The following is a 25,265-nucleotide window of genomic DNA, read 5'->3' on the forward strand; positions in this document are numbered from 1 at the left end:
GAATCTCTTGTTGCAGTGTGAACACTCATGGGGTTTCTCTATAGTCTTTATTTTTAAATAGGTTGCTGAACTAAATGTCTTTTCACACTTAGAGCACATGTATTCTCTCACACCAGTATGTATATTCTGATATACATTTAAATGTTGTGGATGCCAAAAACTCTTGCCACACAAATGGCATGAATGCGTCTTCTCCTTCGTATGAACTTTCAAGTGTTTCCTCAGACCTGAAGCCCATAAATATATTTTACCACATTGATCACATGTGTGCTGCTTCTCTCTAGTGTGGATGTTCATGTGCTCCTTAAGGTATGATAAGATTGCGAAACTCTTCCCGCACTGATCACAAGTGAATGGTTTCTCTCCAGTGTGAATTCTCATGTGACGCTCAAGACCTGTTTTGAGTGTGAAACTCTTTCCACACTGAGTGCAGGTGAAATATTTTTTGGCTCTTCTTTTCTTTACACCTTTCTGTTTGGTTTGAGAGCAACTAAAAGGTTTTTCTTCAGTTCTGACATGGATTTTCTCCTCAACTTGATTTGATTCTTCTTCCTCCTCTTTTTCTTCAATTGACTCTGAAATAAGTGAAAATGGATAATTTCAGTAACTTTTTAAAATCTGAGTAATGTGAACATAAAACTAAATTCTGACGTAACAGTGAAATTACTTTTTCATAATCAAAACATTGATAACACTTTTTTGCAACAATAAGTGCAGTTACTAAAATATTACGTTTATTTCGTGGTAATACACAGTAAAGCACTGAGCTTGAGTTGGGAAGCATGCAAAATGTACTTCTATTAAATCTAATTTTCATATAGAAAATCAATTTATTCTATTCTTACTAAATGTAATCTTGTTCTTCTATGGCATTATATTGTAGTATATTATATTGTATATAAACAAACCCCAAGCTTTTGTAAGCCCTAAAGTGAATGAAGATCAAACACCAACCTTCATGTTCTTCGTGTTTTACTCGCAAGGGTTCTGGTTCTTCGTATTGTATACTTAAGGGTTCTGGTTCCTCCTGTTTCATTCTCCAGGGTTCTGGCTCCTCTTGTTTTATTCTCCAGGGTTCTGATTCCTCTTGTTTTATTCTCAATGTTTCTGGTTCCTCTTGTTTTATTCTCCAGGGTTCTGGTTCACTCATGTGCTCCTCATTCTCCTCTTTAACAAACACCATCCTCACAGCAGCAGATCTCAGTTCAGCTGATACTCCAGATTTTCCTGCTTGCTTAAAAAACTTTTTTCATGCATTTACTGACCAGATTCAAAAACTGTAATTTTCATTTTCTATTTACAGAAACTACAATTCTATCAGTTTGTCTTAAGGCCGCATCAGGACATAACAACAGAGAACACGGTGAAACTAAACTTCTTCCTCTGAGGTTTAATGGTGTTTGACAAACAAACGTATGTGTTTTAGCGGCACCGGCTGGACTGGAGTGTGAAGCGGCGAAATGAGAAAATAATACGGGGAAAACTAGTTGGTGCGTATAATATATTAAATTCCGTTTTATGTTTATTAAAGCACTAAATAACATGACTTCAAAAAAATATATGATTTTAAAAATGTGTATTGTATTTTTACAGGCATTAAAAAAAGAATAACATTTATTTTACTTTAACTAGGATAACATTACATTTGTTTCTTACCACTGAACGATGGTGTGCTTCCCTCTTTTGGTCAGTAAACGAAAACGTCTCGGATAACATCATGTTTTCTTCAATAAGACGTGTCAAATCTCCCTAAAATAATAAGTAATTATCCATTAAAGAGATCAATCAGCGAATGTCAGTCAGTCAGTAAAACGAAATGACCGTTATTTTTTAAATTACACGAGCGCGCCGTTTTATTTTGAAGACAGGAGAAAGCGCGTGCTGGAGAAGCGCGTGCAGATCAGAGGCGTACAATAAAGAAAAAGAAAAGTGTTTATAATATGATTGACACTTAACCTTGGCTTATTTTTAGCTAAAAAATTAAAATGCTATTATAATTATAATGCGATTTGACCACTTTGATGTCTACATTTTATTAAAAGCTTATTTCGGACATGATTCTGCAAATATAAATATATATATATAAATACACACACACACACACACACACACACACACATACATTTCAGCATTAGAATAATCAGAGTCATCTGCAAAGTTTTGAATATGTTTTGATTATGACTGCTTCTTCTTTTTGGAATTAATAGACACATTTCATTATGAATTTTCAAATGCCTAGGTCTGTTTAATTTACTTAATTATAATATCTATATCACTATTTTTAAACGTTAATTAAAGCAATAGCCTAATATATACATTATCTCATGTATGCTTGTCTAAAATCAGGGATTAAAAATGAATTGGCTCCAAGCAGGGCCGGCATTCAGTAATGTTCATTCATTGCATGTACGGGGCAACAACATATAAGTGTCTACAATGCGGTGGAAACCTTACCCATTTTGGCTTTCTGTTAATACTGAATGAAAACCGAAAGTAAATAGCTTGTGCGATAAAACTTTTTGGGTCAAACTTCTCTGTTTTAAACAGAAAGCAGGTCTATAATTTACATAATTCATGCAATTCAAAATTATGACGACAAGAGCATTTTTCTGTTTTGTGTTTTCAACAATACAACTGAAATTAAACTGAGTTCATTTTGAAAATATTTAGAAATATGCACCAAAGACAGACCTATAAAGGGGTAACTGATGATTACAGACAGGTGCAGGGAATAATGGTGATGAGGGCAAAACCAATTAACGCAGATCGACGGGGGAGACAACAGGAGCAACCAATGACCAAAAACAGACATAAATGTTACATTATGCCCCCCTCCGCATAGGCGCATCCTTGCACCGTAGACAAGAAAACAAAACAGAAGCGGGGCAGAAAAAAAAAACAGAAAAACAGAGTCCATTTTGGGGGAGGTTTCGGCGGAGGACGCAACCCCGGGAGGGGGACAAAAACCAGAAAACACATAGTCCAAGGGGGGCGACGACGGAGGGAGGAGCCAGGGAGGAAACAGGAGGTACCCGGAGCTGGAGAGTCTGATACAGACCCAGCAGCCATGAAGACGACCCACGGTGGAGCCGACGGAAGGAGGAGCCAAGGTGGAGGAAGGGCCGCCGACTCCAGGTGACCGACCGACAGAGGCAGAGCAGCTGGCAGAGGAGCTCGAGGCGGAGAGCGGAAGATCCTGGGCGCCACCGAGGATCCAGTGGGCCAAGGCGGAGCCTGAGGCTCTGGCGGCCAAGGCGGAGAAGGAGATCCGGAGGTCTGCGGCGGAGCCGGAGCGACAGAGGACCAAGGCGGAGCCGGAGGGAGGGAGGAGCCCAACGGTGCAGACAAGACGGAGTGACGAGGCGTAGCCAGAGGAGCAGAGTCCGTAGGCGATGGCGGGGCAAGGGACGAGGAAGCCCGGTGGAGCTGGTGGAACGACGGGCGACAGTGAAGACGAGGGCGCTGAGAGCGTTGGTGGAGCTGCAGGGTCGGAGGGCCGAGGTGGAGTTCTGGACTCTGAGGCTGGAAGCGAAGCTGAGGGATCCTCCAGCCATAACACCGGTGGTAACTGGCAGACCTGCGGCAAGCCCACTGCACAGATGGTGGGCTGAGGGTGAGCAGAAGGGCTGTCAGGGGACAGCGGTGGCCAGACAGACGAAGTCATAAACAGAAGAGGAGAGGTGGGTGGGATTTTCAGACAGACAGGTTGATCATGACAGGTATTTCAGAAAAGAAGTTTATTAAGTCCCAAGAATCCCGATCCATCTCACCCCCGGCGGTAGTGCAGTGGGCAGGGCTCTCCAGTACCCTCACTTGCTCCACGTTGACTTCCACCGTCGCGGATATAATGGCCGGCTGACGCACCTGGTCGGACATGCAGGACGCTGGCTCTGTCGCTCGGGGTTCAGGTTCCTCCTCTGCGGTGCACTCGGACTCAAACTCCGCATGTCGGGGTGATGGTTGACTGGGCTCTGGGTCATGAGTAGGGTTGACGTCCTCTTCAACGATGCCGATAGTCCAAGACGATCCATAGGATGCCAGCACCCACTCGATGTAGTCGGCGATGCTCTCTCAAGGACCCTACTCGGACAGCTGCGCTTTGGTGGCGATGTTAAGTCCAGCACGGTAGAATGTGCACAGGCAGCTGTCCGGATAGTGCGTCAGAGGCGCGAGGAACACAAATCTCTTGTGTGGTCCTCGAAAGAGCGGTTCCCCTGCTCCAGGAGAATGATGAGGACGGCAGGGTTATCCATAAAGAAAAAAACTAAACTAAACTGAGGAAAAAACGGAAAATAAAGCAGGGAAAAACGCTGTGAAACTGTTTGCGGACGGTCTTTTCTGTTACGGTGCAGCGTGCTGAATGGAAAAGACCTGAGACGAGATAACAAACAACGACATATTTAATGTAATCTTCAGGTATAACAAGCAGGAACATCCACACACATAGTGACTGAAACATATACAAAGACCGACAGTGTAATGAACTCAAAGACAGACTTATAAAGGGGTAACTGATGATTAAAGACAGGTGCAGGTAATAACAGTGATGAGAGCAAAACCAATTAACACAGATCGACGGGGAGAGACAACGGGAGAAACCAACGACCAAAAACAGACATAAATGTAACACATAGTGGTCTGGACTTCTTTTATTTTCCTCAAAACAATGGGTCCCTCCAGTGTTCTAGACGATTACGGCCTTTTTTGGTACACATATATATATAAAAAATTGTTGTAGAAAAGAACCACCAGTGTAGAAATAATCATCCAGAGAAAGAAAATTAAGTGGCCTTTTGTTTATACTATTCACTAAAGAAAAACAAAGTTAATTTTTTTGTGAAAGTGCATAAAATTCTAGGCTGGCCACACAATCTGTGTGCACGTAAACCAAGTAGTTTATTTGGTTAATATACCAATATCTACAGAATCTCCCCCTAGGATATCTGTCAGCCCACTCTTCTAGCCAACAAGATCCGGCCCTAAAAAAGTCCCTTTCAAAGAAAGTCTCTTCACTTGGCGGCCAAATTTGCAATATCTCCCGGCAGCTCAAATAAGACCAAGTCCTATCTTAATCAATGGGGGAATCCTACAGAATCTCAAAAAAAAAAAATTTGCTCACTGAACTCGCAATTAAATTACATACGTAAATTCAGCAACGTGCTTATGACTGCGCATTTGCCGGTCTAGCCTCAGGTTTCTATGGGTATCGGACCTCTCTCTCTCTTCAGTGTGAATCCTCTGATGTGTTTTCAGAATTGATGACTGATTGAATCTCTTGTCACAGTGTGAACACTTATAAGGTTTCTCTCCAGTGTGGATCCTCTGATGTGTTTTCAGATTTGATGTCTGATTGAATCTCATGTCACAGTGTGAACACTTATAAGGTTTCTCTCCAGTGTGGGTCCTCTCATGTGTTTTCAGGACTCCTGACTTACTGAATCTCTTGCTGCAGTGTGAACACTCATACGGTTTCTCTCCAGTGTGGATCATCTCATGTGTTCTAAGATGTACAGACTGATTAAATCTCTTGTCACAGTGTGAACACTTATAAGGTTTCTCTCCTGTGTGGGTCCTCTCATGTGTTTTCATGTCTGCTGACCTACTAAATCTTTTGTCACAGTGTGAACACGCATATAGTTTCTCTTTAATGTGAACCTTCTCATAGTCTGCTGAAGTAAAAGTCTTTTCACACTTAGAGCACATGTATTTTCTCTCTGCAGTATGTATATTCTGAAACTCTTTCAAACTTTGTACATGCCAAAAACTCTCACCACACAAATGGCATATATGTGGTGTTTCCTTTGTATGAACTTGCAAGTGTTTCTTCAGACTTGAGGCCCATAAATATATTTTACCACATTGATCACATGCGTGCTGCTTCTCTCTAGTGTGGATGTTCATGTGTTCTTTAAGTTTTGCTGATTTTGTGAAACTCTTCCCACAGTGATCACAAGTGAACGGCTTCTCTCCAGTATGAACTCTCATGTGATGCTTAAGACTTGTTTTGATTGACAAAATCTTTCCACACTGAGGGCATGTGGAACATTTCTTGGCTCTTCTTTTCTTTAAATCTTTCTGTTTGGTTTGAGAGCAACTCAAAGTGTTTTCTTCAGTTTTGACATGATTTTTCTCCTCAACTTCACTTGATTCTTCGTTCTCCTCTTTTTCTTTAATCAACTCTGAAATAAAAGTAAAAATGGTTCATTTTCAGTAGCTTGTGAACATAAAAGTAATCCCTGATGTAGCAGTGCTTATTTTTTTAAATATTATAAACACAAATCCCAAGTTTATATAGGCAGGACCATTTGATATGTTTGTGGGTCAGGGACAAAAAGGGGTTGGCAAAATGAGAAATTCAAAAATCTTTAAAAATCTTGCTTTAAAAAAATGCATCAGGTCAACGCCAATAGCCTAGTGGGCAAGTGTGCTAAAAAATAATGCCATTGCGTTTACGGGTGTCCCGAGATCGAATCCCGACTTCTGATTTTTTTAAATCAAGCATTACTGTCAACAAGTTCAGCTTAAGTGATTTTTTCAATGCTAAAAAAATGTGGCAACACGGGGATGTTCTAAAACACTTAACGTACGTAAAAAAACCAGGAAACCCCAAATTTCAGTCAAACCTTACTTGTAACATACACTAACTACTATTACAGATAAAGTGAATAATATCACGTTAAGTGTTTTCTCCCCCATAGAAGGAAACAGCTTAACGTGATTTAACGTACCTTAACAGCGACCAGGGAAGACCAAACGTCTGTCAAATTTGACTTATAATAAACACTTGTTCTGTTACATGTTAAACTGTACTTTTATTTTTAAAAGGTTGCCGTTAAGTTTCTGTGTGCATACAGTATGATATGATGCTAGTTTTCTCAAATGATAAAAAATCGACAAGAAGTGACACTCACAGCAGCTTTGGAGATTGAGTTCATCTGTTCATGTGAGATGCAAGTGTAACAGAGGCCAGCTAGTAGGTGCTATGCAGGTAAACCTTGCTCCCCAATCTCAAGAGACGCACTAGCGACTGACGCTAGAGGTTGCAGCCTTTAGCCTTCTTTGTTAGTGTGTCCACCTCCCGTGCCGAAGACCCGGTTTCTAGACCCGCTCGGAGCGGGTGCGAGTTGGACCCGGGTGTGAGGGGTTACACATATGTATTACACATAGGCCAAACATTACCGGGAGCGTCACGCATGCTTCAGTATGCAAGGTCGCATCTCCGTTGTTTGAACCACATTAGTTCAACAACTTAGGGATGTTGTTAATTGCGTCACCGAGTAATAACTTCTGCAATTTAACTGATTAGGGATCTCAAAAATGCAGCTATATTAAACATGGCACCAAAAGACTAATTTACTTTTTTTGGGGAAACGCACCCCTGTTTAGCTTAGCAGCAGAGTTAAAAAATAAATGTATTGTTGCCAACCAGCTCCGTTTTTGTTTTTGTTTTTGTGGTCAATTGTCCCGATAGAAAGGAATGAACATTCTATTTAATTCTCCATCGTAAAACATTACACATTTCGGGAGAAAAGGTGATGGCATGCAAAGTTGGTCCAAATTCATGACTTCTTTATTGTAAGTTGTTGTTAAGGTACACTGTAAAAAAAAAAAAAAAAAAAAAGCCGTAGAATTTACGGTAAAAACCTGGCAGCTGTGGTTACCAGAGTTTTACCGTAAAAAATATGGTAGCAATGTTTTACATTTTACAGTTTTCACTTAAATGTACAGGTAAATACCTGTAAATATTTTTTAACTGATATAATGGTGATGTACCAACCTATTAAAGTACTGAAATCTGTTTTGTACCTGTGTAATACACTGATAGAATATATTCAACCCTAATAAAAAATTCGTTTGGTGGGTTGGCATTCGATTTTAAATTTTAAGATTCGAATATTCTTCTTTTTTTTCATACACCTTGCACCCCCCAAAGTTTCACATCACACTAGCGCTTTCATGTCCTGCAAAGCACGCTTCAGCTTGTCCGACATTTTTGCAACAAATGTTTGTTTAATAGCCTATTTAACATTCGTATTTAGGCTACTTTCTTATTTAAATGTATTATTTATTCAATTTATATTGAATTAGAGTTTTTTAGGCTGCTTGTTCAATGACTAAAGTGCTAAAATAAACAGGCATGTTTTGTTAATAATGTTTGAGCCTCATTTATTTTGTGTTTCAAAATTATATACATATGTATTTTATATATAGGCCTATATACACAAACAAACGTTGTAATTTATATTTCTAAAACACCGGGCCATCGCGGTGGTAAAACTCTGCCACCGTCACAGCCCTATTCAAAACTGAGGCGATTTCACCTCAGCAGAGCTCCTCTTTCTCCTTATACGGTTGTGGTACGTTTTCGACACATTATACAGACAAGACAGTGTTACTACAAAAACTCAAGAAGCAGTGTCCTCCATCTCCACTATCCAATGACCTGTGTTTTGTGGTCACGCATTGGCTGTTGTGAAAGTACTGATTTAAGCACATAGCCGTCATCATCGCAATTTAAAATCTTAAATATCAAACATGTTTGTTTTAAATCAGGGCAGCTCCGATCTGTGTGCTTGCAGATCGGGAGGTGCAAGATTCGTTCTTTGAACACCTCACATTACAAGATAATCTGCGCCGAACATCGGGCCGATCGAGGTGCTTGACAATATTTTTGCTCCGATCCTCGGGGCAAATAAGTAATATTTGACAGAAGTTTGGTTTTCCCCAGGCGTTGTTAAGATACGTTAAACCACGTTAAGCTGTTTCCTATTGGACTGGGGGATGCTTAACGGGATATATTCACTTCATATGCTGAATGAGAGCTTGATCTTTTGACAGCAGCAAGTGTTTATTATATGTAGCATTTGATAGAAATTTGGTTTTCCACAGTCGTTGTTAAGATACGTTAAGCCACGTTAAAGCGTTTTTTAAGAGCTTGTTCTTTTTACAGCAGGAAGTGTTTATTATAAGTAAAATTTGACAGACGTTTGGTATGGGGGAGAAAACGCTTAATGTGATATTATTCACTTTATCTGTGGAATAAGGGCTCGTTCTTTTAATAGTTACCCAGATAGCACACGCACATCTGGAAGATGTGTTAAAGATCTCTTGATCTGGAAAGCATCTGCTGTGTTCACACGTCTGGCAGACGTCTGTAAGATGTAAATGCATACGTCAAATAAACGTCTCTGAGATGTAGGTGAGCTATTAGGGTAGTGTTTGTTCCAAGTAAGGTTGACAGAAAATTGGGGTTTCCTGGTTGTTGTTTTTTTCTTACTTTAAGCCACGTTAAGCGTTTTTCACGTTATCATAGTGATAAACAGTGAACTCATATTTCATCTTGCAAGAAATAATCATAGTGATGGAAGAGCGAACTCGTCTCATAGTATGTTTACGCAATTATCTAACATACATTTTGTTGAAAAAAAAGTGTCTCCTATTGCTGCTCAATCTTCATTATTCAACAGATTGTTCCGTTTAACGATTGTGTCCAATACAACAAACTGAATCTAAACTGCTTGAAACTTTATAAAAGTCTGTATTATTTAAGCTTTGTAAGCCTAATGTAGCATAAACAGTTTTTAAAGTGAATTAAGATCAAACACCAACCTTCGTGTTTTATTCTGAAGGGTTCTGGTTCTTCGTATTGTATACTTAAGGGTTCTGGTTCCTCCTGTTTTATTTTCAATGGTTCTGGTTCCTCCTGTTTTATTCTCCAGGGTTCTGGTTCACTCATGCTCTCCTCACTCTCCTCTTTAACAAACACCATCTTCACAGCAGCAGATCTCAGTTCAGCTGATTCTCCTCCAGATATTTATGGTTGCTTCGTCACGACTTTCAAGATGAGACTATTACATTAATTTACTGACCTGATTCAAAAACTGTAATTTTCTATTTACAGAAACTACAATTCTATCAGTTTGTATTAAAGCCGAATCAGGACAAAACAACAGAGAACACGGTGAAACTAATCTTCTTCCTCTGAGGTTCAATGGTGTTTGGCAAACAAACGTATGTGTTTTAGCGCCACCCGCTGGACTGGAGTGTGAAGAGGCGAAAGGAGGAAATAAGAGAAACAAGGTGCGTGTACAAGGTGCACTGTTTCCCCGTTAAAAAAACTGCACAAATTAAATGGAAAGTAATTAAATTATAGACTTTCATGGTATTTGATCAGCCTCAACAGTCTTTGCGATAAAGAGCTTATTAATGCACTGGGGGAGGCCTGGGTTGGCTAATAAGAAGCTCCGGGAGAATTCCAGTGCTCTCATGCTGCTAGGGTTGACATATGCCCCTATTTAAGGAATCAAAAAAGCGTTCCGTATTAAAGTTTTTCCCATATTTGCAGAAATAGGTCACATGACCATATGAATAACAAAAAAAAAAAAAATTACATTTAATAATTAATCTTTTTTTTTTTTGCGGTGATATTTGAGCCCTTTCCCCAGATAGCACATATACATCTGCAAGATGTCTGTTAAAGATATCTTGATCTGGTAAGCATCTGATGTGTACAAACCTCTGGCAGACGTCTGTAAGATGTCAGTTTTACATTCTAATTCATAAACATCTTAAAGACATCTAATAGACGTCGATTTGACATCTGATTGGTCTATTGGAGGTATTGCAAATAAACAAACTATGTCTTGCAGATGTAAATGCAGATGTCAAGTAGATGTCTACGAGTACTTGTGCTGCAGGGTAAGGATCGCTTTGCGTAATGGCAATACCCTTCTCCATCAGCATTTTGATTTTAGCAAGGGCGAATGCTTACTTTTACAACTAAAGCTGGGGGCACAGTACACAACTAGCAGAAACATTTCAAGACTGACCTGAACACACTTAATGATTGTTTTCATCAACTGGAACCAATTTTAGTCTTTTTCAATCAGAAAGGAGCACAAACCTAATGACTGAGTCACTCCTTCACTACACAACACACGACTGGACAAATTCTGCCTTACCACAAAAAGTGTACCTAATAAATGTCACAGTCTCGAATATGTTTATGTCTGATTCTTTTTAGAATTAATAGACGCATTTCATTATGTATTTTCAAATGCCTAGGTCTGTTTAATTTCCTTAATTATAATATTTCTAGCACTATTTTTAAATGTTTATTCAAGCAATAATATATACATCATCTCATGTATTCGTGTCTAAAATCAGGGATTAAAAATTAATTGGTTCCAAGCAGGGCCGGCTCCAGGCATGGGCAGACAAATGACTGTCTTGCCCACCCAGTCAGAAGTGGACTGTATTTTGAAAAATTTAAGATATAGCTGGACAATGCCCCAATAATAATAAAATAACGCCAGAAAATTGCATCTTTTTTTATTAGCCGAATTCAACAGGGGCTGATTTCACATGGAGGCGTCTGTTGCATAAAAGCAGAGACTGACAGCGAGCGAAAACAGAAATATTTGTGCCATCACTGAGAGTTTGTGAGTTACAGGAGTTTAACACATGACTATGTATTATAGCCTACACTGAAATGATCTGAGCAGTTCAATAAATGTTCTAAAAATAGTTTTAATAAATGTCCCGCTCATTCAATACCCTGCATTCTGTCACAATATACTGGATGAGGAGCCAAAGTGAAATACGAGGAGCCAGGGGAAAACACGGAAACCAAGTACAAAACAAAACACATATTTATTAACAAAAACAAACAGAAACCTAGGAGATACAAAGACACAACGTAACTTTAAAACAAAACAAAACTAAGGAGACGCAAACGCCATCTAACATCAAGACCAGACAAGGGGAAAATGGGGAACAAAGGACTATTTATACACTTGTAAAGGGGAGTGGCAACTTAACAAGACAGCTGGGCACAATTAAGGATAGCGAGGGGGAAGTACAAATATGGTCAAAGGAGGGAACCAAATCAAACTAAACAGTAGGGGGAGACAAGGAAGAGACCAAAACATTGGAAAAATAGGGGGGAAAACACTAGGAAAACACAGAAAACAGTCCTTAATCCTGACATTATGCCCCCCCTCCAGAAAGGCGCATCACGCGCCATATAACATCTAAAGAGGGTGGGCGCCCTGGAGGCCGGAAGGCAGGAACACAGGACACAGGGACTGTCTCCAGGGTGGGTCAGGGAGTTTGGGGAGCCATGGCGGGTCTAACAGTATCAGTGAGCTCAGGAGACCATGGCAAATCAGCCAGTTCAGAACGTTTTAAAGTTTGAAACATGATCCCAGATCATATAAGACCAAGTCCTATCTTAATCAATGGGGGAATCCTGAAGTCTCATTGAACTCGCAATTAAATTACATACGTCAATTCAGCAATGTGCTTATGACTGCACATTAGCCGGTCTAGCCTCAGGTTTCTATGGGTATCGGAGCTCTCTCTCTCTCCAGTGTGGATCCTCTGATGTGTTTTCAGATTTGATGTCTGATTGAATCTCCTGTCACAGTGTGAACACTTATAAGGTTTCTCTCCAGTGTGGGTCCTCTCATGTGTTTTCAGGTCTCCTGATTTAATGAATCCCTTGCAGCAGTGTGAACACTTATAAGGTTTCTCTCCGGTGTGGATCATCTCATGTGTTCTCAGATGTACTGACCTACTGAATCTCTTGTCGCAGTGTGAACACTTATAAGGTTTCTCTCCAGTGTGGATCCTCTCATGTTTTTTCATGTCTGCGGACCGACTAAATCTTTTGTCACAGTGTGAACACTCATAAGGTTTCTCTTCAATGTGAATCTTCTCATAGTCTGCTGAAGTAAAAGTCTTTTCACACTTAGAGCACAGGTATTTTCTCTCTGCAGTATGTATATTCTGATACTCTTTCAAACTTTGTACATGCCAAAAACTCTCACCACACAAATGACATATATGTGGCGTTTCTTCTGTATGAACTTGCAAGTGTTTCCTCAAACCTGAGGCCCATGAATATATTTTACCACATTGATCACATGTGTGCTGCTTCTCTCTAGTGTGGATATTCATGTGTTCTTTAAGTTTTCCTGATTTTGTGAAACTCTTCCCGCATTGATCACAAGTGAACGGTTTCTCTCCGGTATGAATTCTCATGTGACACGCAAGACTTGTTTTGGTTGACAAACTCTTTCCACACTGAGTGCAGGTGAAACATTTCTTGGCTCTTCTTTCCTTTAAATCTTTCTGTTTGGTTTGAGAGCAGCTCAAAGGTTTTTCTTCAATTTTGACATGATTTTCCTCCTTTACTTTAGTCAACTCTGAAAATAAAAGTAAAAATGGTTCATTTTCAGGACATCGTAAAAAGCTGAGAAATTTGAACATAAAAGTAAACCCTGATGTAACAGTGTAGGGCTCCAGACTAACATTTGAGAGCATCACCAATAAACCCTACAGATTATTAAATCATAAAAGTACTACTGTTTTGAATTCATAAGAGCAGTTACTAAAAGTTATGTTTACTTCTTGGTAATACACTAAAGCACTGAGCAGGAGTAGGAAAGCATGCAAAATGTAATATTATTACCATCAGTAACATGTGTAAAGTCTAATTTTCATATAGAAAATTAATATTCATTACTCTTACTAAATGTACCATTATTCTTATATAGTATTATATTAGGGAATGGACAATAAATCGTTGCAACGTGAATCAAGTTTGATTCAGCATTGATTCTGAGATTTCCAAACATCGCTATTCTTTCTCTAATCGATTCTGAGCTTAGTTTTGAACAGCAGATGGCACTGCTTGCTTTAGAAACAGCCGTGCTCTGCTTGTTTCCAAATGGTTACACACACTTGAACCTGAAATAACCATTCATACAATTCGAAGAAGCTGAAGTGAATTGCAGTGGTGTTTACAGTGGGTTGTGTTTATATTAATCTGCCGTAATAAAAGCATTCTGAGTCCGAGTCTGAGAATCGATTAATTTAGCCAGCAGAAAAAAAAATGGTCTGAAGCTCTGCTTATTTTTTAAATATTATAAACATAAATCCCAAGTTTATATAGGCAGGATATGTTTGTGGGTCAGTGACAAAAAGAGGTTGGCAAGATGACAAATTCAAAAATGTTTTAAACACATTCATATTAAAATATCACACAATTTGTATTTTTTTTTAAATCTAGCATTACTGTCAACAAGTTCAGCTTAAGTGCTTTTTTCAATGCTAAAAAAAATCTGGCAACACGAAAATAGTTATAAACTGTTCCTTTAACGATTGTTTCTAATACAACAAACGAATCTAAATTGCTTGAAACTTTAACTGTCTGTATTATTCAAGTTTTGTAAGCCTAATGTAGCATAAAAGTTTTTAAAGTGAATCAAGATCAAACACCAACCTTCGTGTTTCTCCTGTTTTATTCTCACGGCTTCTGGTTCTTTGTATTGTATACTTAAGGATTCTGGATCCTCCTGTTTTATTCTCAAGGATTCTGGATCCTCCTGTTTTATTCTCAAGGATTCTGGATCCTCTTGTTTTATTCTCAAGGGTTCCGGTTCACTCGTGTTCTCCTCACTCTCCTCTTTAACAAACACCATCTTCACAGCAGCAGATCTCAGTTCAGCTGATACTCCTCCATATATTCCTGCTTGCTTCAAAACTTAGTCACGACTTTCAAGATGAGACTATTACATTAATTTACTGACCTGATTCAAAAACTGTAATTTTCTATTTACAGAAACTACAATTTTATCAGTTTGTATTAAAGTGCCCCTATTATGCCTTTTCAAATATGATATTTCATGTAGTGTGTCATGTAGCTGTATGTGAACATAAACTATCTGCAAAGTTGTGACGCGGACAGTGCACTATAAATGAAGTTTTTGTCTAACAAAAAAAAGAGTCGGCTCACATTCGCCTAAACGAGTCGTCAGCAATTCGAATCTTTTTTCTGTAACGGCCACACGTCACGAGCTACACATTTGCGTAATGTCCGCCCACGTTCAATTTCGCGAACAACTTGCCTGCCCACAAACAGTAGGCCTACCATTTTCACGTGGATTAACGTTACATCATGTCAAGAAGACGCCCTGCGCTGTGAGAGTGAATTTGTTTTATATGCCCTTCCGAAAGATGAAACTACCAAGAATGAGTGGTTAACATTAATTTTTTCAACACCTCAGCAGTCCAATTCCAATCTTGTGTTGTGTTCGCGTCATTTTACTGATGACTGTTTTTCCAATCTTGGGGAGTAACGTTACAACGCGAGATTCACCAAACGCTTGGTTTTAAAAAATGGATCAGTGCCCAGTTTATTTGGACCGGCTTGCTCCTCTGAGCTTCTACCTGTAAGTATGATTAATAATTGATGATTGTATTTTCTAGCGATCGTTCAAAATACGTCTTTGTGTACGATATGGTGTGTAACAACCCCGCACATGTCTTGGTAAGGGGCTAACTTGCGTTTCTGTAGTTCTGTTGTTCAGCTGTGAGTGCAATGTAGTCTAAAAATTGTGATTGATGCAGCTTGACTGTCTGTCTGCCTTATTAGTTTAGTAATGATAATGATAAACGATGGCTTAACGCAGTGTTATGGGTTGTACGTTACAGTGTTGAAGTTCACAATGTAGAGGTGTGCCCGGTTCGCTTACAAAAGCAAATTGCAAGCACTTTCCACAGTTATAATATGACACCCACTGAGAAACGTCCTGCTCCAGTCGTGCTTGCAAAACAGTTTCTTGTCGATGTGCCACTTCAACCGTTTCATCGTCAGACTCCGGCTCGAATTGATATGGTAAAATCGAGGCTAACTTTTCTATGCATTAACAGGTCTCCACAGCTGTCATTCAGTTATGCCAATGGGCGTTTCGTTTTGCGCTGAAGCGGTAGACCAATCCAAAAGGACTGCACCATCTGACCAATCACAGCGGTGAGGGCTCACTGAAAGGAGGGGTTTAGAGAGACTGATTCTTCGAACTGCTTCACACGAGTGGTTTACGAATCATTTAGAAACGGGGTAAAATTAAATCTAATTTTTGAGAAAACTAAAGTGTTTTTTGAACTTGCATACATGTAAACCTGTTTTAAGAGACTATTACAACAATATTAACTACCTTTAACATGGCATAATAGGGGCACTTTAAAGCCGCATCAGGAGTTCAGGACAGAACATCAGAAAGCACGGTGAAACTAAACTTCTTCCTCTGAGGTTCAATGGTGTTTGTCAAACAAACTATGTGTTTTAGCGGCACCGGCTGGACTGGAGTGTGAAGCGGAGAAAGGAGGAGATAATAAGGGAAAAATTGCTAACTGCATGTATATGGTGCACTGTTTCCCCCTTAAAAACTGCACAAATAAATGCTAACCTAGCTAACAATTTTTGGTTTCCAGAATTTTCTGGGAATGTTAGTTTTTGGTTCCGTGAATGTTCCCTATTAGTTATCCAGGGGAGTTTTCTTAAAAGTAAATAGAACTTTCCTTTAGGTTAGGGGAACGTTCTGGGAACATTCTTAGAACGTTCCCGAAAAGTTATCTTTAGGTTAGGGGAACATTCCAAGAATGTAACCTATAGGAAAAGTTCTATTTATGTTCCCTGAAAGTTCTCTGATGGTTCCCAGAATGTTATCATAATCTCTTCTTCACTCTGATAGCGCTTCTGTAAGTCAGCACTCCCTTTTCCAGAGTAAGCGGCATGGAAGGCTGACGGATGTGGATCTCAATAATTACTAATACACACCATGTCTTGCGTTAAACTATTGTTTAATCATTACAGATAATCAGAGCACATTTAACCATTATAAGGAGCATTAAATGAGACTAAATTATGCTATACTATGTTAAATTTCGTTAATGTAAGATGTAGAAGTACAATATAACCAAGATTTTATGTCTATTTAAGCATTAAATAACATGACTTCAGCAAAATATTCGATTTTAAAAATGTGTATTCTATTTTTACAGACATTAAAAACTGATGCGGAAAATGATTGATTCGGAGTCAGATGGGTTGGGTTAAAATGATTATACAATTTATTCAAATAGTTTAAGATAAATTTCATGTATTTAAGAAGCGTAATATAGACCACAATCCAGACAATAGTCAGAAATGAAAGATTAACACAAAGGCCGTATCCAGGGTTTGAAAATGTGTGAGGTCCGAAGTAAGGTGTTAAGAATTGTGCTATAATAACACCCATAAATGCACTATAGCCTAGCGTCAGAAAAAAAAAAAAAAAAACAGAATTATGTTTGTTGTTTCTTTGACTGCACACTCCGCGACCCACTCAAAAAGTTTTTGAAACCCACCAGTTGAGAAACAATGCTTTAATTAATGTTTTTTGATGACTTAAGGTTAACTAAAGAGCATGAGACGTCTTCCTGCTGGCCAGTAATGTTAACGTTATTTGGCATAGTAGCCTATTTCATTCTGTAACAAACAGATTTGTATTATGCTATTGTTTTTTTATAGTGTTATACATTTCTTTCAGATATTGACGATGATCACTGCGTTTGTCTTACCGATTGTGGTATCTTCCTGTCAGCAATTAAGTTTATCTATAAGCTTGTTTTATGAATGTATAATGTTGCCAGATATTGCTACGAAAAACAAGCAATTACAAAAATAAAGAAAAAGATATCCGAAACAAGTTCAAAGCTTGTGTTTTGTAAATAAGATTAATATATCACTAGCACTAACGTTCAACTTTCTACTTTATAAACGTCCCAAAGTGTCACACTAAATTGGAAAAACGAGTCAAAAAAATACGTATAATATAGGTGGATATGGCAACAAACGGAGGCTGCACCCGCGCTCTCACTCAACGCCTCTCAAGCCCCGTTCACTGCGCTAGCTTCTCGCAGCAACATGAATTGCAAACACTCATGTGATATGAGGTGGTTTAAACGGCTAAATAATCATTCAGAGAGCTTGACATTTTATTTTTGAATATAAAAAAATGACGAGGTCCGGACCTCGGTGACCTCATAGCTGGCTACACAATTAAGAGTCCATAGATCCATTGATTAGGAATAAACATTAATTTCTATGTTCTGTTCAATAATAGTATACTTCGTTGAGAAGATATATAAATGCAGAAATTATAAGAAATATTGCAATAATAATATTTACTCAAAAGTTGAGAATTCCATAAAAGCCAAATTGCAATTAATAAAGTCAAATTTAGTCAAATACTAATATCAAATCTGAGAAAAATCAGTCTAATAGAAAATTATACCGTTCAGGTGCACCCAGAAGAAAGTTGAGAGCAGAGAAAAGGAGGTTGAAAAGGTTGAAGTCTCCGTTCTGTCCAGGATAAAATTACAAGACTTTTTATACCCTAAAACCAGACAACTCAGGAAGCCTGAAGGTCAAAGTCAGTTGAAAATACATCAATACATCAACTCGTGAATAAACTCGTGATTAGTAATTATAAACTCAGTTGAGTGGACGTGCAGTTTCATTTCTCCTTTTTAGTTTAATCTATAACTTGAGATGTTGAGATATGTGAATGTTAATCTAATTGACCATCTAAACTGTCTTCATTAAGTACCAAGAATAACCGTTTTGCGGAACTGTGCTTCGGACATCACACACATACATAGATGAAGATGGAAAAATACAGATGAAACATATACTTCGAAGGATGAATAAAGCATTCAGCACCATATTGAGTAGCTTAATCAATAAGACATAACCAAACATCTAATATTTCAAGGTGATTATTAATATGTGTTAATCAAAATATAGAAATATTAAGAACGCAATACTCATGCCTCAGCTCGTGATCAAAAGTGTTATTAATTTGCATATTTGTCCAGTCCACCAACCCAAACTTTAAAAAGGCACATTTACTAAGAAGTACTTCTTGTTCTAAGTTAATGATAGTTGTCGGAGTTTATGATAGATATGATCAAATGTACGAAAATAACATAGCTACATAGCAACAGCATACATTCTCATGTCTCAGAAGGTAAGTCAGGACAAAACTGCATTGAATATATATTCTAAAAAAGATTAATAATGATATAAATATAATAATTCATAAGACATATTCATAATACAGTTCATAATGCATAATCCTACATATGAATATGCAAATTCTTGTTATGACTTCAGCAAAATATTCGATTTTAAAAATGTGTATTCTATTTTTACAGACATTAAAAACTGATGCGGAAAATGATTGATTCGGAGTCAGATGGGTTGGGTTAAAATGATTATACAATTTATTCAAATAGTTTAAGATAAATTTCATGTATTTAAGAAGCGTAATATAGACCACAATCCAGACAATAGTCAGAAATGAAAGATTAACACAAAGGCCGTATCCAGGGTTTGAAAATGTGTGAGGTCCGAAGTAAGGTGTTAAGAATTGTGCTATAATAACACCCATAAATGCACTATAGCCTAGCGTCAGAAAAAAAAAAAAAAAAACAGAATTATGTGTTAATCAAAATATAGAAATATTAAGAACGCAATACTCATGCCTCAGTTCGTGATCAAAAGTGTTATTAATTTGCAGATTTGTCCAGTCCACCAACCCAAACTTTAAAAAGGCACATTTACTAAGAAGTACTTCTTGTTCTAAGTTAATGATAGTTGTCGGAGTTTATGATAGATCAAATGTACGAAAATAACATAGCTACATAGCAACAGCATACATTCTCATGTCTCAGAAGGTAAGTCAGGACAAAACTGCATTGAATATATATTCTAAAAAAGATTAATAATGATATAAATATAATAATTCATAAGACATATTCATAATACAGTTCATAATGCATAATCCTACATATGAATATGCAAATTCTTGTTAATTTCATAAAGTCGACACATCAAAAACGAATAACATTTATTTGACTTTAACTATAATAACATTCGTTTCTTACCGCTGAATTAACGATGATGAGCTTCCCTCTTTTAGTCAGTAAACGAAAACTCGGTTAACATCATGTTTTCCTCAATTAGACGTGTCAAATCTCCCTGAAATAACAGTATTTACTCTCTTAAAAAATGTATCTATTAAAGAGATCAATCAACAAATGTTAGTCAGTAAATCGAAATGACCGTTATTTTTTAAATTACGCAAGCGCGCGCTTTATGTTGAAGACAGGAGCGCTTGCTGGAGAAGCGCGTGCAGTAAATAAATAAACCCAGTGATTATAATATGATTTTCAGACACTTAACCTTGGCTTATTTTAGTTGTAAAATTAAAATTATATTATCATTAATGCGATTTGACGACTTTGATGTCTACGTTTTATTAAAAGCTTATTTCGGACATGAGATTCTGCGAAAGTAATTTGTTTATGATTTAAAAAAAAAAATTATAACATAGCCTACATTTTCAGCATTAGAATAATCAGTCATCTGCAAAGTTTTAATTAGTTTGCATGGTTATGACTACTCAAAAATGACCTACATGGAAGGTTCTGGGAACGTTCTCATTTGGTTTCCAAAAAAAATAAAAATAAAAAAATTGGAAGCATATGGGGACGTTAGGAGAACTTTCTGTGTTTGCTGGGTAACGACTCTTTTCATCGACTGGAACCGATCTCCTTTACAATCGGAAAGGAGCACAAACAATGACCGAGTCACTCCACTACACAACACACTTAAAAATTAGTGAGTCACGACTGGACAAACCACAAAAAAATAAAATATATATTAAAAAAAAAAAAAAGGTGGACACAAACCGCTGCATCTATCCGCGCTCCCTCGGCCTTACCAAAATACAACACCAGTGCTTTTATTTGAAACATTTTAATTATTGAAACGCAGGCTAAAGGTTTGTTTTAATTCTCTTCATTTGTGCTTAATATTAGAAACACAGTCTCCAATATGTTTTGATTAGGACCGAAGCTTCTCTTTCTTTTTGGAATTAATAGACGCTGTTCATAATACCTTTTTAAATGCCTAGGTTTAATTTCACTATTTTTAAATGTTTATTCAAGCATTAATATATATATAACTGTAAAAGATTAAAAACGAATTGGCTCTAAGCAGGGCCGGCTTCAGGCATATAGCTGGAGACTGCCCCAACAGTAATAAAATAACGACAGAAAATTGCAGCTTTTTTTATTTTATTGAAATCTAGCAAAATCGAGCAAAACGGGCCGACATATTTATCACTAAGAGTTTGTGAGTTACGGGAGTTTAATATAGCCTATGACTATGTATCACAGCTTAAACTGAAATTATCTGAGCAGTTCAATAAATATTCTAAAAAATAGTTTAAATAAATGCCCCACTCATTCAATAATGTGCATTCATTGCATGGACGGGGCAACAACATAATCTAAGTGTCTAAAACATGTAAGCTATACAGCTCGGTGGAAACCTTACCCATTTTGGCTTTCTGTTAATACTGAATGAAAACCGAAAATAAAGAGCATGTGCGATAAAACTATTACATTTTTTGGTCAAATTTTGCTGTTTTGAATGGAAAGCAGGATTGTGACGACAATAGCATTTTTCTGTTTTGCATTTTCAGCAATACAACTGAAATTAAATGGGTGCACATTTTACAATAAAACTATTATTTGCAGTTCAGATCGATGAGCTACTTTACGAAAATTCTTGTTCTTTTACTGTTTCTCTTTTTTAATTTATGCCCCTACATCTATTCAAATCCTTTATTTGTTTGTTTCTTTAAATAAATACCATTACCATAGTGGTGGTCTGGACTTTTTTTTTATTTTCCTTAAAACAATGAGTCCCTCCAGTGTAGAAAAAAATCTAGACATGATTTTTATTTTTTATTTTTTGGTATAAAGATGTTGAAAAGAACCACCAGTGTAGAAACAATGATGCAGAGAAAGATAATAAAGTGGCCTTTTTTTTCACTTTTCAGTAAAGAAAAACAAAGTTTATTTTGTTGTGAAAGTGCATAATATTCTAGGCTGGCCACACAATCTTTTCAGTGTGCACATAATATATTAATACATTATATGGTTAACATCCCAATATCTAAAGTATAAATATCTTCCAGATAGATGGCCCAATGCCTCCCAGCAGCTCATAGACCAAGTCCTAATTCCCCCAAGATCTTAATCAATGGGGGAATCCTGAAATCTCCAAAAACTGCTGCTGAACTCGCAATTAAATTACATATGTCAATTCAGCAACGTGCTTATGCCTGCGCATTTGCAGGTCTAGCCTCAGGTTTCTATGGGTATCGGAGCTCGCTCTCTCTCCAGTGTGGATCCTCTGATGTGTTTTCAGATTTGATGTCTGATTGAATCTCTTGTCACAGTGTGAACACTTATAAGGTTTCTCTCCAGTGTGGGTCCTCTCATGTGTTTTCAGGTCTCCTGACTTGCTGAATCTCTTGCTGCAGTGTGAACACTCATAAGGTTTCTCTCCAGTGTGGATCCTCTCATGTGTTCTCAGATGTACTGACTGACAAAATCTCTTGTCACAGTGTGAACACTTATAAGGTTTCTCTCCAGTGTGGATCCTCTCATGGATTTTCATGTCTCCTGACCGACTAAATCTCTTGTCACAATGTGAACACTCATATGGTTTCTCTCCAGTGTGAACCCTCTCATAGTCTGCTGAAGTAAAAGTCTTTCCACACTTAGAGCACATGTATTTTCTCTCAGCAGTATGAATATTCTGATACTCTTTCAAACTTTGTACATGCCAAAAACTCTCACCACACAACTGGCATATATGTGGCTTTTTCTCTGTATGAACTTTCAAGTGTTTTCTCAGACCTGAGGCAAATAAATATATTTTACCACATTGATCACATGTGTGCTGCTTCTCTCTAGTGTGGATGTTCATGTGTTCTTTAAGGTATGCTGATTTTGTGAAACTCTTCCCGCAGTGATCACAAGTGAACGGCTTCTCTCCAGTGTGAATTCTCATGTGATGCTTAAGACTTGTTTTGACCGACAAAATCTTTCCACACTGAGGGCAGGTGGAACATTTCTTGGCTTTTCCTTTCTTTAAATCTTTCTGTTTGGTTTGAGAGCAACTCAAAGTGTTTTCTTCAGTTTTGACATGATTTGTCTCCTCACTTGATTCTTCATTCTCCTCTTTTTCTTTAATCAACTCTGAAATAAAAGTAAAAATGGTTAATTTTCAGTAGCATATGAACGTAAAGGTAAACATTGGTGTAACAGCGCAGGGATCCAGTCTAACATTTGGGAGTATCGCCAATAAGTCCTACAGATGATTTATTCATAAAATTACTAGTGCAGTTAATTTATTTCTTGGTAATACACATTTGACAGCCAAGCACTGAGCTTGAGTTGGAAAGCATGCAAAATTTACTTTTACAAACATAAGTAACGTGCAAAATCTCTTCATTATTCTTATATAGTATTATATTAGGGAATGGACAATAAATTGTTGCAACGTGAATCGAGAAATGATTCAGCATTGATTCTGAGATTTCCAAACACAACGCGATTCTTTCTCTAATCGATTGTGAGCTTAGTTTTGAACAGCAGATGCCACTGCTTGCTTTAGAAACAGCCGTGCTCTGCTCGTTTCCAAATCGTTACACACACTTGAACCTGAAATAAGCATTCATACAATTCGAAGAAGCTGAAGTGAATTACAGTGGTGTTTACAGTGGGTTGTGTTTTATTAATCTGGCGTAATAAAAGCATTCTGAGCCGAGGTGAAATCACACAACTCCACCGAATGCACATTCTTTGTGAGCATTTGAGTGTGTGGATAAAAACTAGATTAGAGTGCCATCTGCTGTTAAAATCTAAGCTCAGAATCAATTAATTTAGCCAGCAGAAAAAAAAGGTCTAAAGCCCTGCTTTTTTTTTTTTTTTTTTTTTAATATTATAGACACAAACCCCATGTTTATATAGACAGTACTATTAAATATGTTTGGGGGTCAGTTTTGCGTGTTTATGTAATTAAAAATGACATATGCACATTTTTTTTTACAAAAGTAAATTAAAATGTCAAATGATGTAACCACCAAATAATAAATATTGTATCCTCCTAGATGGCATGTAAGCTTACTTATTGAAATAAATTCTTCATTTTAAAATATCACAAGATTTTTTTATTAGAGTTATGTCTAAATGTAAATTTTAATGTGTTTTTGCAATATTTGGCTGGAAATGTGGTCAAAACACCTCTGTTTTCCAAATAATCTTTGACAAATTATGTAAAAACTGTCAAAGACCATTTTATTATAGGCTACTAAACTAGATGATTACATTTTATTCCACATTAATGTTTGTGTATATTATTAATTTTTAATGAAAAATACCGGGTACGACAATTGACACAAACCAATTACACCACGTGACCATGTTGCTTCAACAGCCAAAGGCCAATTTTGATTATAGTGATAAACAGTGAACTCATATTTCATATTGTAATTACAGTTGAGAAAACATATCTTGTAAGAAATCATCATTGTGATAAACAATGAACTTGTCTCGTATTGTAGTATGTTTGATCAACTAGGCAATTATCTAAAATAAATTTTGTAGAAAAAAAATCTCCTACCATTTGCTGCTCCATCTATATTTTTCAAAAGACTGTTCTGCTTTGAAGATTGTTTCTATTACAACAAACTAAATCTAAAACGGATTGAAACCGTCTGTATTGTTAAAGCTTTGAAAGCTTATTGTTCCACAAACAGTTATTAAAGATGAATGAAGTTTAAACACAAACCTCCATGTTCCTCCTGTTTTATTCTGCAGATTTCTGGTTCCTCGTGTTTTATTCTCAAGGTTTCTGGATCATCGTATTGTAGAATTAAAAGTTCTGTTTCCTCCTGTTTTATTCTCCAAGGTTTTGGTTCTCTCGTGTCCTCCTCAGTCTCCACTTTAACAAACACCATCTTCACAGCAACAGATCTCAGTTCAACTGATACTTCTCCTTGCTTGAAAACTTGGTCACGACTTTGAGGATGAGAATATAACAGGCATTTATTGACCTGATTTACAAACTGTATTTTTCTATTTACAGAAACTACATTTCTAACTGATTGTGTTGAAACAGAATCACGACATAACAACAGTGAGCTCGGTGAAAATAATCGCCTTCCTCTGTGGTTTAATGGTGTTTGGCAAACAAACGTATGTGTTTTAGCGCCACCCACTGGACGGGAGTGCGAAGCGTCGAAAGGAGGGAAAATAACACGAGGAAACTTTGTTTTGTTGTATTTGTATATAGTATATGCGAGTTTGCATTTTTGAAAACAAGACAAAGATTTTACTTCTCTAGAAAATCCTTATTGAATTTTTAGATAAAACATTCAATACATTTTTTTTTATTCTAAAAATATTTATATATGAAAAAAAAACAAGCAAGCCATGCTTAGATTTAAAAAGTAGTGTAACTCATTACTTTCCATAAAAGTGACATAATTAATTAAATTTTAAGGGAGTAACGC

The 25,265-nt window shown here is 37.2% G+C and overlaps 3 protein-coding genes across 3 annotated transcripts; all 3 read right to left on the reverse strand.

Annotated features, from left to right (window-relative positions):
* Positions 1 to 5,105: 5,105 nt before the first annotated feature.
* LOC141329263 (uncharacterized) lies at positions 5,106 to 9,966 on the reverse strand. Its single transcript, XM_073835454.1, has 2 exons — positions 9,610 to 9,966; positions 5,106 to 6,179 (listed from the first exon to the last, which is right to left on the reverse strand). Exons 1-2 carry the CDS (start codon positions 9,767 to 9,769, stop codon positions 5,131 to 5,133), a joined length of 1,209 nt encoding a protein of 402 aa, XP_073691555.1. The 5' UTR covers positions 9,770 to 9,966; the 3' UTR covers positions 5,106 to 5,130.
* A 2,084-nt stretch (positions 9,967 to 12,050) lies between these two features.
* On the reverse strand, positions 12,051 to 21,236 carry LOC141341593 (uncharacterized). Its single transcript, XM_073846420.1, has 3 exons — positions 21,233 to 21,236; positions 14,288 to 14,470; positions 12,051 to 13,208 (listed from the first exon to the last, which is right to left on the reverse strand). The coding sequence occupies exons 1-3, from the start codon at positions 21,234 to 21,236 to the stop codon at positions 12,274 to 12,276; spliced, it is 1,122 nt and encodes a 373-aa protein (XP_073702521.1). The 3' UTR covers positions 12,051 to 12,273.
* Positions 21,237 to 21,671: 435 nt separating this feature from the next.
* Positions 21,672 to 24,913, reverse strand: LOC141329390 (uncharacterized). The gene is made up of 2 exons (XM_073835462.1): positions 24,542 to 24,913; positions 21,672 to 22,947 (listed from the first exon to the last, which is right to left on the reverse strand). Exons 1-2 carry the CDS (start codon positions 24,708 to 24,710, stop codon positions 21,989 to 21,991), a joined length of 1,128 nt encoding a protein of 375 aa, XP_073691563.1. The 5' UTR covers positions 24,711 to 24,913; the 3' UTR covers positions 21,672 to 21,988.
* Between the last annotated feature and the right edge of the window lie 352 nt (positions 24,914 to 25,265).

This window comes from Garra rufa, chromosome 1 (genome assembly GCF_049309525.1).
Source record: "Garra rufa chromosome 1, GarRuf1.0, whole genome shotgun sequence".
Lineage (NCBI taxonomy): Eukaryota > Metazoa > Chordata > Actinopteri > Cypriniformes > Cyprinidae > Garra > Garra rufa.